The sequence below is a fragment of the Pipra filicauda genome, unplaced genomic scaffold (genome assembly GCF_003945595.2).
Source record: "Pipra filicauda isolate LSUMZ 115617 unplaced genomic scaffold, ASM394559v2 scaffold25_size4600443_pilon, whole genome shotgun sequence".
Classification (NCBI taxonomy): Eukaryota; Metazoa; Chordata; class Aves; order Passeriformes; family Pipridae; genus Pipra; species Pipra filicauda.
In genome coordinates this window covers 2,487,009-2,500,022 of record NW_024104376.1, presented here as the reverse complement: position 1 = coordinate 2,500,022, position 13,014 = coordinate 2,487,009, and the positions used below count along the sequence as shown (strand labels likewise).

Here is a 13,014-nt window from a genome sequence, read left to right as displayed (position 1 = left end):
GCTGATAAACAGTCCTTGTACAGAACACAGCAGTCCACCCAACATCATCATGCATTTCATTTTGGGCATAGTCTGACCTCTGTACACGACCAAAACAAAAGTCAAGTGGCTAGTAAGACAAATCTGGATTTCAGGCAGCAGTAGCAGAATGACATTCTCATATTTTATTACGAATAATTTTTACGGTGTTTATTTAATTTGGGGTTTTTTTCAACAGGTCTGCCAGTTAGAACTTAGTCCCATAGCTTGAACTGAATCTATTCCTAGGGCATACACCCCTTCCTCAGGCAATTACAGGGTGGAAAGTAAAGCCGAAATCAGTTATCAAGATTTTTATCTTCTTAGTTACAAACACCTGGAAATTAGGAATTACAACATAATGGTGGGGCAGTAATAATTTTATGGCTATGTAGGGAGTGAAAATTACACTGTTTTGTGGTCTACAACTTGGTATGTTCATTCTTAGAGTAGTGCTAAGATCTATTAAACTCAGAGATCAGTGCTAATACTCAAATCGAAAATCTTAAAACCCATAAAGATGAGAAACAAATATATTAAGCCCTCGAGCTCTAATCCTAGGGAGTCTTGAGACACCAGATCTAAAGTTCACCTTGTCAAACATGTCCTCACACCCCATAAGTCTCTATAGGGAAGTAATCTAAAGTCCAGTGGAATCAGTGGGCAAATTCTTTCTGCTACTTCCAGTGAGGTTTGAATAGGGTTCCAAAAAACCCCAAAACTCAAGGAGAGCTACAGGCGAGCGTCCAGAATATCCTTTTCCAATGGTATAAATCATTAATCTATGACTCCTGAAGTTCCTGAGACACCAGTTCATGTTGAAATCAAAATGTAGGGTGGGAGGGAATAGGTACAGCAAGGGGGTCAAGGGACAGAAAGTAGAATAATACGATTTCAAAACATAATCATGATTAGGGAAGAGCGACACAAATAGTGTCAGAGCCCATGAACTTTCCTAGAACCAGTAATCAGAGTGATATTTTAATGGCTGCTATATGTGTGGGGCAATAAAAGCATACAATTTCGTTGTGTTGCATAAATAACAGAACTGTTCACTCTCCAACTCCTCTGGTAATTCAAGCAGATATAACTTGAAATTTTAACACTAGAAAAATTATGTGAATTAAGAAAACCAGATTTTACTAAGCTGCAGTGTTTCCTGGTGCGTGCACGAAGCTGTAAACCTGAGAACACATACAGTAAGCATTTTCCAACAATATAGTTCTACGATTAAAGCAAAGGTCTTCTTAAGAGTTGCAACACATCCTAAGTTGTGAAACAGGAGCAATTTGTTTAAGCGACAAATGAAAACAGCTTACCTAATCTTTTTAGAAGATCCTATCAATTAAGAAAATAAATGCAAAAGGTCTTCAAATGACAAAGCCCACCTTACCAAAAAAAAATGGGATTTTCATGATATTTGTATTCAAACACAGCAGAAACTGTGGGAGTCTAAATAAAACTACCAAAGTAATTACACTGGTCTTTTTTCTACACAGATAACAATTTAAATAAGTTTTTAAGTAAGAACACACACACCAGTTTAAGCCATAATTGGTAATTCTATATTTTAGGGCAGTTAGTCACATCTTACTAGTTAGTACTCAAAGAATCTTTTTTTTTTTTAAATCAGACTTACATTGTTTTTTCATTTCTTTAAGCTGATCCATAAAATACATGTATTTTTCATTGCTTTTCAAATCTGAATCACTGTTCTTATTCTCAATTGTAGTTAATTTTTCTTGCACCAAGTTTTCTAAATCTGGTATAATTTCTGGTTTTTCTCGTTTTACCTGTAAGGAACAAGAAACAGAATGTTATTCATTATGACACATTTTAATACAAAGCAAAGGACATAAAGCAAAAATTCATTAGCATAATCTCAGTTTCTTTTGACTACAGTTAGGCTTCCTGCTCTGAAGCTGTAACCTCCAGGTAATTATTCATTTCAGTAAAAGTAACTATGAAATGTAGAGATTAACTACTCAGTATCATTTTAACTCAGTTTCTGGGTATTTCTCATGCTAACATTAGGGAAAACCGAACCTTGCAGTCAAATTTACTTCCCTGAGTAGTGAAAGTAAACATGTTAACAACAACCAGCATGACACAGCATGCATGAAAACAATGAATACAACTCTGTCCAGAATGAGAGATGATTAAAAAGCAGAAATAACATCAAGAGTTTTCTTAAAACCTCCACTCTCTCACGATTTTGGAGTCAGCTTTACAGAAGCTTATAATCTACATGCATGATCAGTGTGATAACTCCAGCAAAAGCAATACATAGGCTAATGTGAAAGGAAAGTACCCCAATTTATTTGTGCTGTGTGAACAAGAAGCATTATGCCACACAGGCAGGCAAAAATACAGTTTCTTGAAAAGTACTTGTTTGCAGCAATTACATCTAGATTGATCTGAAGAATAAATACCTAGAAATAAAAGGGAGGTCATCACATAGGCAATATTAAGATATTCTAAAACTGCAAAAAGCACTTTGGGAACCCCCTAAAGACAGTAATTGGGGTTTTCCCTTCTGTTTCTCAAGCCAACATTAAATTCCAGGGGACTATACCTTTGACAGGTCTTCAAAAGTACTGGATTACAGGTAATGTGGACTGTGCTGTACAATGATGGCCAGCAATAGCACAAAGTTGGAAAGAAGGGTGGACATCTGTCAAAGCCTTAATGCTAAGCATCTTCAGAACCAGACAAAGGCCATTTCTATCTCAAAATTATGACAAAACAGGACAAACTGAAAAAACAGGAGGTAAGCACCATTTCTGCTGAGCCACTCGTCCCCTACCACACACATTAAATTCTGCCCCTTACCAGACCATGCTACTATTCACTGTGAAAGACAGGAAAAGAGGCTACTGAGAAAAAAACAGTCCACTTCATCAAATCGTTTACAGCTTTGAAAGTTTACAGAGACCTTGGAAATCCTACAGAATATATCTTATTTCAGGAGCCAAAGGAATAATAAATGTTGATGTAAAAATGAACTCTGTAGATATATAAAATGCTACAAGAAAACTTTACTTTCCCTTAATCAAAACAAAGCAATCCATAAAACTATTACTTCTTCCAGGAGTAGAGCCAGTTTGGCACATTTTCTTTAGGCAGATACAAGTTGTGGCAAGAAGAAAAATAAGAAAAAAATATGCACTGCCAGATGATAGCATGCAAAGTTTTCAAAGGCACCTGGAGATAAAAGATCACCAACCACAACATCCAACTGTGAATGGGAATACCTTGGTACCAAAGGAGCTCAGTGACTATGAAAGACTAAAATCATTAGAGATGCTCAGACTGCTGCATAAAGCCAAGAAGTAGCATAGAGTCCTTATCCTATGAAATCTGACAAAACGAGCAAAGGAAAACAGAATATCCTGTGTCCAGTGCAGTGGGGACAATTGTACAAACTCGAATGAGTTGCCTGTGTCAGCATCACAGCAAACTGCTGCAACAGAGGGCCTGTCACAAACTCAACCAGAACTGTTCAGTACTCAGCTGGAGGAGATACTTGGCCTTCAGGTATAAACAAGCACAAGAAAACAGTTACTAAATCAAAATACATTTAAAATGCAAGACATTATAAAAGAATGATTTGATCTGGACCACATACTCTGCAACATCAGGTTGTTTTTACCGACATTCCAACATTTTCTCTTTAACATAAAAATAACATGTAGACACATTCACAAGCATAGACAAATAACAATCCACCACTAAGATCTGCCCTCATCATGAATGAGAGCACTATGGCCAGATCCCATACGGAAGATCCAGCTGTGTATACTAAAAGAGACCCTGCAGTGCTTCTAAGTTGCTGATACGGACACAAAGAGTAAAAGAAATTATGTGGACATTCATCATAGGCATCTATTGGTAGCAAAGACAATGTCAATAACCTTTTCTTCTCCACAGGCACCACGTTACACATTGACATAGTTACATCAGGCTCTTTTTATCTTTTTCTTGGCTCATGGAAGATTTGAGTGCAGGTATGCATCAACATACCATCTTCAATCATACCCTCAGAGTGAAAGGTGAAAAGAAGGGCACAGCCAAGGCTAGTTCAAACAGTGGTGCTCTCTACTCCAATTTCCAGAATATGAGCAGAAAAAAGGCAGCAACTGTAACTTCTAGTGTTATGCTAGCAAAACCAACATATGTCTGAGAAGCTGCATTACACCACTCTGCACTGGTGAGGCCCCACCTCAAGGCCTGTGTGCAGTTTTGGGTGCCACAACGTAAGAAAGATATAGATCTATTAAAAAGCACCAAAAGGAGGGCCATGAAGATGGTCAACAGTCTAGAGAAGCCATATGTGGAGTGGCTGAGGTCACTTTGTTTATTCAGCACAGAGAAGACTGAGGGGAGACCTCACTGCAGTTAGCAGCTTCCTCACAGGGGGAAGCAGAAAGGCAGGCACCGCTCTCTGCTCCCTGGTGATCAGGAATAAGACCCGAGGGAATGGCATGAAGCTGTGTCAGGGGATATTTAGGCTGGATATTAGGAAAAGGTTCTCCATGTAGAGGCTGGCCGGGCACTAGAACAGGCTCCCTGCAGCACCAAGCCTGTCTGAGTTCAAGAAGTGTTTGGGCAACGCTCTCAGGCACATGGTGTGATTCTTGGGCTTGTCTTGTGCAGGGCCAGGAGCTGGACTCAATGATGTTTGTGGGTCCCTTCTAGTTCAGGATACTCTCTGATTCCATGATTCTATGATATGCAGCTTTGTCTGTTCCACTGTGGAGCTACAGAAATTTACATATAGACATCTGTACCAACCTCAAGAAAACGCTCATATAAAACCCTCCCTTACCTACATAAACTATAATCGCACAGCGTGCCGCCACAGATCAATCAAAGTAAGAGCTAGCATGCTCTTTGCTACAGGCAACATGAACAATTTCACCAGCTATCAAGAGGAAAAAAGTCTTTCCCACCAGCTATAGTCCCAACAGCAATACATCATATTGTGAGGACAGTCCAGCAACACATATGGCAAAAGCTCAGACAACCTAAAGAAAAGCTCAGAAACCTAAAGAGTCAGATGAGAGAAATGTTAAAAGAATGCCCTTTCCTGTAGTTGAACTTCTTTCATGTTTACTATTTAAATTCAGTTTCTGTTCACCTCCACATGACTGCTTTCATTAAAATGATTAGTAGAGACACCATTCCTGACCACACTCAATACTGTACCATCACATATGCTATTACTGAAATGCCAGGAAGACCTTCTGGAAGGTCAACACATCACAGGTGAATAACAAGGCATGTCCACCCATTATAATAACAAGTAAATATGTTTGCTGTGCACAAGCAATTCCTCTTTGGTGCTGCATATCCTATTCTATGAAGAGCGTTGAGAATGGCCTAAAACAACAACATAACATTTGGGAAAACAAATGTAAGAAAATGTGCCATCAGTCCTAGATCCTCACAGTGGGACAGAATTACAACATCTTATACACTGCATCAGCACAACACCCTTACAGGTACATCACAGTTTTCTTAGTTCTCGCCACCCACCCACTCCTACTCTACAGATGCTTGATGGATGTAGGAATGATGAGATCAGCATAACAAAATGTATGAGGACAATACAAACATACGACATGGCTAAGGAACAGGGCAAAACTATCAGTATTCAGGGCAACAAGCTGGGGTCACGCTCCTTTTTGGTCTCAACAGCATGCCAGATAAATGCTTATCAGGAGACCTGAAGGCATGTTGAATTTCTCAGAAAAAGTTACTTCACATGGGAACCATGAAAGACATGTTAAGCAAACAACTGTTCGTTTAGCAGCACTGTCAGCCAAAACCAGCATGGTAAGTTACACCTTGCAGTCATTAGTCAATCCATGGAGAGCTACATTGATTTTGAAATCGGGTGGAGGCATACACACCCTACAAGGCATCCTGGAAATTACATGTGACGATGAACTGGGAGTGTTCAGGACATATGGTGAAAAGAAGTATCAGTCACAACAGCTTGTTTACAGCAATAGAAAAAGCAAAAGCATCTGCTGTGACATACCAGCAAAGAACCACAAGGGTATTTACATGGGAGATCAGCAATAGGAGAACAGACATGTTATACACGATAATTAATGATATTCCATACATGATCTATCTACAGTCGTGATAGGAAAACACATTTAGAAACACTAAAAAAATTGTTTAGAAAAACATAGCTGAGGTTTACCTATCAAAACATTTATTTGTTCATGGCCACATGTCACACCACCTGGTCACAGTGATATGTGCAAAGGGGTGTCTGTGTTTGATGGGCAATGCTTATGAAATGAGCCACTTCATGGCAGGTCTTTGGCTTCTGCCAGTATTTGTCTGTAGGGATAAGCTTTTTTCTTGTAGATTCTTCCACTGGGAGTATACCTATTCCATGCAAAAACTGTAAAGACTATGCCTCCAAAAATCAGGCTTTTTGAAAGGTCAGCTTGTACAGCCTAAGGGAACAGTTAACTCAGGGTATTCCAAGGGACAGTCTGGGGAATTTTTATTTCATCAATTACTGTAACCACCAAATCAGAAATAAATTATTCTGTCCCAGACCAACCTCAGAACCAGTAAGGCCAAAGGTACCACAGACTAAAACTGGACCAGTTTGCGGTATTAGTCTACATACAGTAAGGGATCAGTGTCTAAAAAGGCACGAATTAGCATAACTCTGCATGTAGCACTGCAGCATTTAAAAACTGTCCTGCCCAGTCCCAAAACACTTCACAAACATTAAAGAATTTAGCCTTAAACACCCATTGTGACGTACCATTTATTTTTCAAATGGGGAGACTGCAGCATTAAGAGATGAATAACTTGGCCTCAGGTTGCAGAAGGAGACTGGCAGAACCAAAAATAAATAAATCCCAGTTCTGTGCTTTGAGCACAAAGCCAACCTTTTACCTTCTCCTTTAGCTAAGGGAAAGTTCAAATTAACATGTGCATTTCGTTCACTCTCTATAAAGAGCCTGAAACAACTTGTGGCTGCTTGGCAAACTTTGTGATAAAAGAGCGGCGTTCTGCCTGCCACAGAAATGCTCCCCTGGCCTTTGCATTGCAGTGGTTCAGCATGTGACACTCCATGGTTATTTTTTAGTCTTTTCATTCTTCTCTCTCTAGCACAGAAGCCCTTTAGCTGCGTATTTTTAATCCTGTCACTGTTCCTAGGTACCCTTTCTCAGGGCGATCACTAATGTAGCCTGGTATTTGGGAGTTTGCCAGTGCCATCCAAGAGAAATTTCTCAGAAATTTTTTGCCCTACCTGAATCCTGTTGAGGTTTCCTCAAACCAGTGATACAACCTGCAAAAGAACTATCTTTTCAAAGAATTCAGAATTTGCACCATGCATTATTTGTCCCTGTAATTTAATCCCTACAAAATATGGACTTTTAGAGTTTAATTTATGGATAATACTGACATTTGTAAGGTAAAGAAACATTCCTGCTTGCTCATGAACTTTAAAAAGACCAAGTCAGCTGACATGGCAGAATTTCTTCATTTTCCAGATTCTTTGTTGTTCATTTATGAAAGGGAGGGTGATTAGTCACTCAGTGCTGAGAAGCTCAGAGGTATGTAGTTACCTAGATATTTATAGCCTTTTGGGACAACCCAAAAAATTAGTTGCTGATGTTTCCACCTAACTCTAAACTCATAGTAATTTGAACTGTATTTACACTATAGCCATGTGCCTCTGCATCTTTTGAAGAAAAACTTACTGTCTTACAGCTCCTGTTGGGACAGAATTTCTTATCTCTGTGAATTGGGATATTGTAAAGGAACTCAGTCAAGATCTCTCAGAGAGGGGTGGTCAGCCTAAGGCATCCTAAAAAGACCCAGTTCAGATTCTAGGAATCTCACATTTTCTGAGTTGACTTCACTTTAAAATACCTGACCCACATGTGGACATATCTAAAATTGCTTATTTCAGAGAACAAATACCAAGAATTGGCTGGCTAAAACAATAAGCATGGGCACTGACAAAACAGCCTCTCTGAGCATCTCTATCATAGATAAAGTAACTATTCTTCCTTTATTTATATCTGCTATGCAACAAAAGCAAACAAAAATGCATGTCACATTTCTTTCTTGTTTAACAATTCCTACATCCTATTATTTCATCCTTACCTCACTAAATAATTTATTATTACAAATATGCAGCCTTTCAACACACATATTTATTTTACCTCAGGGTAAGTCAAAGTTTGCTGTGATTATTTATTATAACCAATTTTTTTTTCACTGAGAGGGAAAATAACATGAGAGCTAAGTAAATTTGTGGGTTGAGTCACCCATACACTTTGTGAATCATGTGAGAACCAACTCGAAGTGAGTCACCACTGTAACTGAATCAGGCTGCAAAATTTCAGCTCAACCTAAACAGTCATTTATTATTCTTCAATGGCTGGATTCAAACCCTTAGCAAATATCAGATCATTTGCTGATGCACAAATAAAACACCGCTCTTGGAAACATTTGCAGGGGCAGTCAAAAAGGGTATCATCACTTAGCAGCAGGAGCTGCAGCAGTTTGAACACAACTCTGCTGCAGCAGGGATTGCCTAAGGGCCCACATCTGATTCAGGAGAGTCAACACCTCTGCACATGGTGGCTGCAGGGCTGGGACTCCGCTTGAGCAACACCTTCGCAGACAATTGTGAAATACCAAGAGGCAGAGTTATAAGGGCTGACCCACACGTATGACACATACTGCCTATTAAACTGGGCCAGCACAACAGAAAATCACTGTCAGCAAGTTTAAAATATCCCAGAACCCTGCCAGAGTAACAGTCTAAAGGTGAGGCAGGGTTGCTGCAGTTCCAAAACAGCACATCAATAACGTGGCTGTAGGTAGGGTGCCCCCCATAATGAACCTGCTAGTACCTTCCACAGCTTCCTTTCCCTACGTTAAACACAGCTAGACACATTAAACGTCCATAAAGAAAGTAAGCACTGAGGGACACACACGGCTTCCAGGTATACTGGGGTATATCTAAACAAATTCCTCACAACTCCTGGCACACCACAGTCATTTTGTTAAGGCCAGAAATGGACTTTGGCCCACCCTGGTTGCTTTCTTTCTCCTGCTTAGAAAGGAACCATATATAGAGAGTGGGATTAATGTAAATAAGCACCAGGTGAAGAAACAAAATTGCCTGCGTGCAAATGCAAAGTTTACAGCCTGACCAGCGTTTCTTGGGGTTCCCATGTGTTAGAAGTTTCACCTCAAGCAAAATGCTTTACCCTGCACACAGTTTAACAGAAAAAAGCCACCCCGTTTGTATTTTCCCCTGGTACCGACTATGGTCTTTTTGTTTCTCTTCAAGACCCCTTGTGCAGTGCTTTGCAAAGTGCAAAGAGGTAAAAACAAGCAACAAAAGGGGATCTTACTGAAATACCAGTATTAAAACTACCTGCTACCAATGATGTAAAACTGGCTCACAAAAACAGCAGTAAAGGTGAGGATTAAAGGTGAGGTTTTCCCAAAGTACCAAAGTGAAGAAAGTTCATGGATATTTAGAAGCTTAATCCTTTAGCATTTCTGAAAGCCTGTGGTTTGCTGTAAGGGTTGGATTGAATTTTGTTAATTATTTCAACCAAACAGAAGTCTGTCTTCACTTTGTTTTTCTGTAGTTTTTTCCAACATATGAAGTATGAATACGACAAAGCAAAAAATTCTACAGTATTTGGGAGATATTTATGAAAACATCTAAAAAATATGGTTCAACACACGGTGAAGAAGCAAGCATATCTTCTTTTCCTTGTATTTAAAAGTTCTGCCACAAACAGAGTTTATATGCAAGTTAATTTTTGTGCACTAGAGATACACAGCATCTTGTTCCAAGCAGTTTTGCCTGAGCACAGATGAAGGCTTATAACAGCAAAAATAACTTATAACTTTATTTTTATAAAAACGTGGCTTTGTTTTAACAGCATGTTAGAAACTGTGAGGCAGATGGTGCATCTGTTTTAGCAAGGTTGATTCAGCAAATGCATCAGGCTGTTGAACCAGTTTACCAAGCTGCTGATTAATTCACATATTTAGCAAATACATTAACATGGATATTAGAGCTTTTTTTTCTTTCTTTAATATCCCACTCAAACTGATGGGAATTTAGACATTGATTTCAGTGGGAGCAGAAGAAGGCCCTAAGGTGATTTCAGATTAACAACCTGTTTACTCTTGTATGGTTCTGCTTATTTGACTGAGATCACTAAACCCCATGTTTTCTACAGTATGAAAAGAAAGGGCTAAATCCTAAAACAAGTACAATTCAGTGTTATTTTCAGCTCCTACAAGACACTGATGATTTAGCTGTGAAGCTGATTCCTGTATAAAGTGTGACTTATCCTTTGAAGACCTGTATGCAACAATTATTGTTAAAATCAGCTGATTTTCCAGAGGCATGTTTTCCATATTCCTTGTGTATAACTGCAGTAAAAGTCAAGCAGACTTTTTCAATTTTTACTCCTCCTGAATTTTTTTTTCACTCATCTGATGAAATTCTTATCCTCAAAAAGTTCTTCAGCACTGACAGCATTTCTTCTTCATACTCTCCAAAACAGCAATGTGAGTCATATCATCATTTTTCATTAAGACTAAACGTAACCTCTACACTTTGGGGAAACAGCAATAAGATACCTTAAGTACAGACTCATGCTTCATTTGAATTGACATCAGTTGAAAAACATAAATCCTGAATGACATTTGCAGCCTAGACTCACTAAATTCATGTATTCATATTAATATCTAGATCAAGATGGTAATACTTCCATCAGGGTCAGCTCCACCTCTAACACAGAACAGTGAATTCAGGGATAGTTCAGAGCTGCACTAAGCAAAACAAACAAAAACAAAACACCAAGCCAGTGCAACTGCAGTAAGCCCCCCAATTTCCTTACAAATTGGTAATACCTACCTTACTTATACTCACTGGGTACAAAACACCTCACTTGTATGACAGAACAGTCTGTGCCCTGCAGCAGAACTGTCTTTTATTTTGCACTTAACTGTAAATGCGCAGGGACAAGTTTCTCCCTTGAGCCTTTCTACTTTATCACATTCTTCAATCATTATTAGTGATGTTTACTTATCCAGCTTCCTATTGGGACTGCCCTCAATAGAGTTATTAGCCACTAAATCCCAGGTCTTACTTCCAGTCTTATCCTTCTTGATTTACCAGTTCTGGCTGACAGTTTCCACATCTTCCCTTGTCTTGGCTTTCTTAGTACATGCACAAGTGATTATTTTCTCTTGCACAGCACACTCTGGAATGATAACATACTCTTTTTGCTACATGCTTGTCACAGGATATCCAAATTCCCTAGTTTTTAGAGGTTCCCTGCAAGCAGTATATCATTTAATAGAGAAGGATATTTTCAACTGCAATTCTTTTCCTCCTCTTTGCTTATAGGTCCCATCTTTGTTAGTAATGCAGTTTCAACGAAGCCTCAGAAAAAGAACTGGATCAGAAAATTAGCCTTTTAACCTAGCCTTTGCTACCAGTATGATAGATTAAGTTGCTGTTCCTCTACAGTTACCAATTATTGCAAAGGCAACAAGCGCTGTGTAATAGTCTGGTTTAGTCTTGTTTATATTACCACTCTACGCATCCTTCCCACTGACCTCCCAAAATCCTTGGAGTCTATCCACACCTTTCATGTTATCTATCACAGCATCAAGAGGCTGGTTCTTGCCATCAGATAACTGATGATGCCAGTCTCTGTCACTCTACCTGTTTGATTTTCAAAACAAACGTATTTGCACTTTCTCTCTCCTGGTCTTCCTGTTGTGGGAAAGCTCCTCATAAACATTTGGGAATGTATCTTTAAATCCTTCTTCAAAATCCTTGTTTTAAACCATTTTCCTTTATTATAATGCCCACAAATGCTTTCACAACTGTTTGTTTCTGTGCCAGCTGTGTGTCCTGCATGACTGAGCCCAAATTCCTGATTTCAGCGTATCCCTTTTAAACAGAGTCTCATAAAACTGGGTCCTCAGGATTTTGACAAATCCTGAACAGCTTTTTTATTATAGGTCATTACATGAACATCCACATCGTAGCTCAAAACTGTCTTGCTTCATACTCTCCACAATAAAGGAAACCTGAAGAACTGTGAATATAATAAGCTGTAATTAAACACAATAGTAGCAGTAGCAATACCTAACTGTGAAGTGGACACCGGATGCAATCTGGTAGCTGGCTCTAGCATAGAAGGTACAGAAGAAGAGTCTTTAAAAATTCAGAGATATTTGTTTTGCAACTCTCTTGTAATTGATACACAATGACTTTTTTTAAAAGCTAAATGTAAATTATCGATCCAGGTATAAAATTATGACTAAAAATGAAACCATGTTCCAACTCTCCAACCTGTATAGACTCCCCCATTACACATAAGCTCTTGATTTTGTTGTTGGAAGTAATTAAAATCCAACTTTGATTTAAAACAATTTTTAAATAGTTAATATTTAAAATACGAATTTCTGTAAATGAGACTGTGCGACTGCAGTATTAATTTACACATGTCTTCAAAATGTGACAGCAAGGTAAGAAGAAACAGGAAAAATGAGAGTCCTCAACTGCAATTACAAGACTGAAGGAGACCGTTCTACCTGAGAGTCTGCATGGCAACAGGAAACACAGGAGCATGAACCAGAACAATTCCTAAATGGAGTAGTCTTCACATATACTGTTGAAACACTGTTTGTAAAAGAAAAATAAATCAAAAAGCTTAGTCTAAAATTTAAATACACTTGATATTGATTTGACTGACAAGAAAAGGTATTAAAAGTAGAAATCTGATTTGTCTCTCTAAGAACTCACATAGGAAGCCAAACCAATACGAGTTAGGATATAATGCTGGAAAAAAATCAGTGCATTATTTTTTATATCAAAAACGTTCTCATTATGCTGGCTGACTATCCTAGAAATTTTATGTTGTCTGTGATTAAAAACTGTCATTAACTGTAAGA

General features: G+C 38.6%; 1 protein-coding gene across 8 annotated transcripts in view; it reads right to left on the bottom strand.

Annotated features, from left to right (window-relative positions):
- Window positions 1-1,598: 1,598 nt before the first annotated feature.
- Window positions 1,599-13,014, bottom strand: part of NSMCE2 (NSE2 (MMS21) homolog, SMC5-SMC6 complex SUMO ligase) — a 60,921-nt gene continuing 49,505 nt past the window's right edge. For all 8 annotated transcript variants that reach the window (XM_027726958.2, XM_027726967.2, XM_027726960.2 and 5 more), the window contains one exon: window positions 1,599-1,811. In XM_027726958.2, coding sequence (XP_027582759.1) covers window positions 1,623-1,811 — 189 coding nt within the window. In that variant the 3' untranslated portion in view covers window positions 1,599-1,622. The remainder of the gene's footprint in view (window positions 1,812-13,014) is intronic.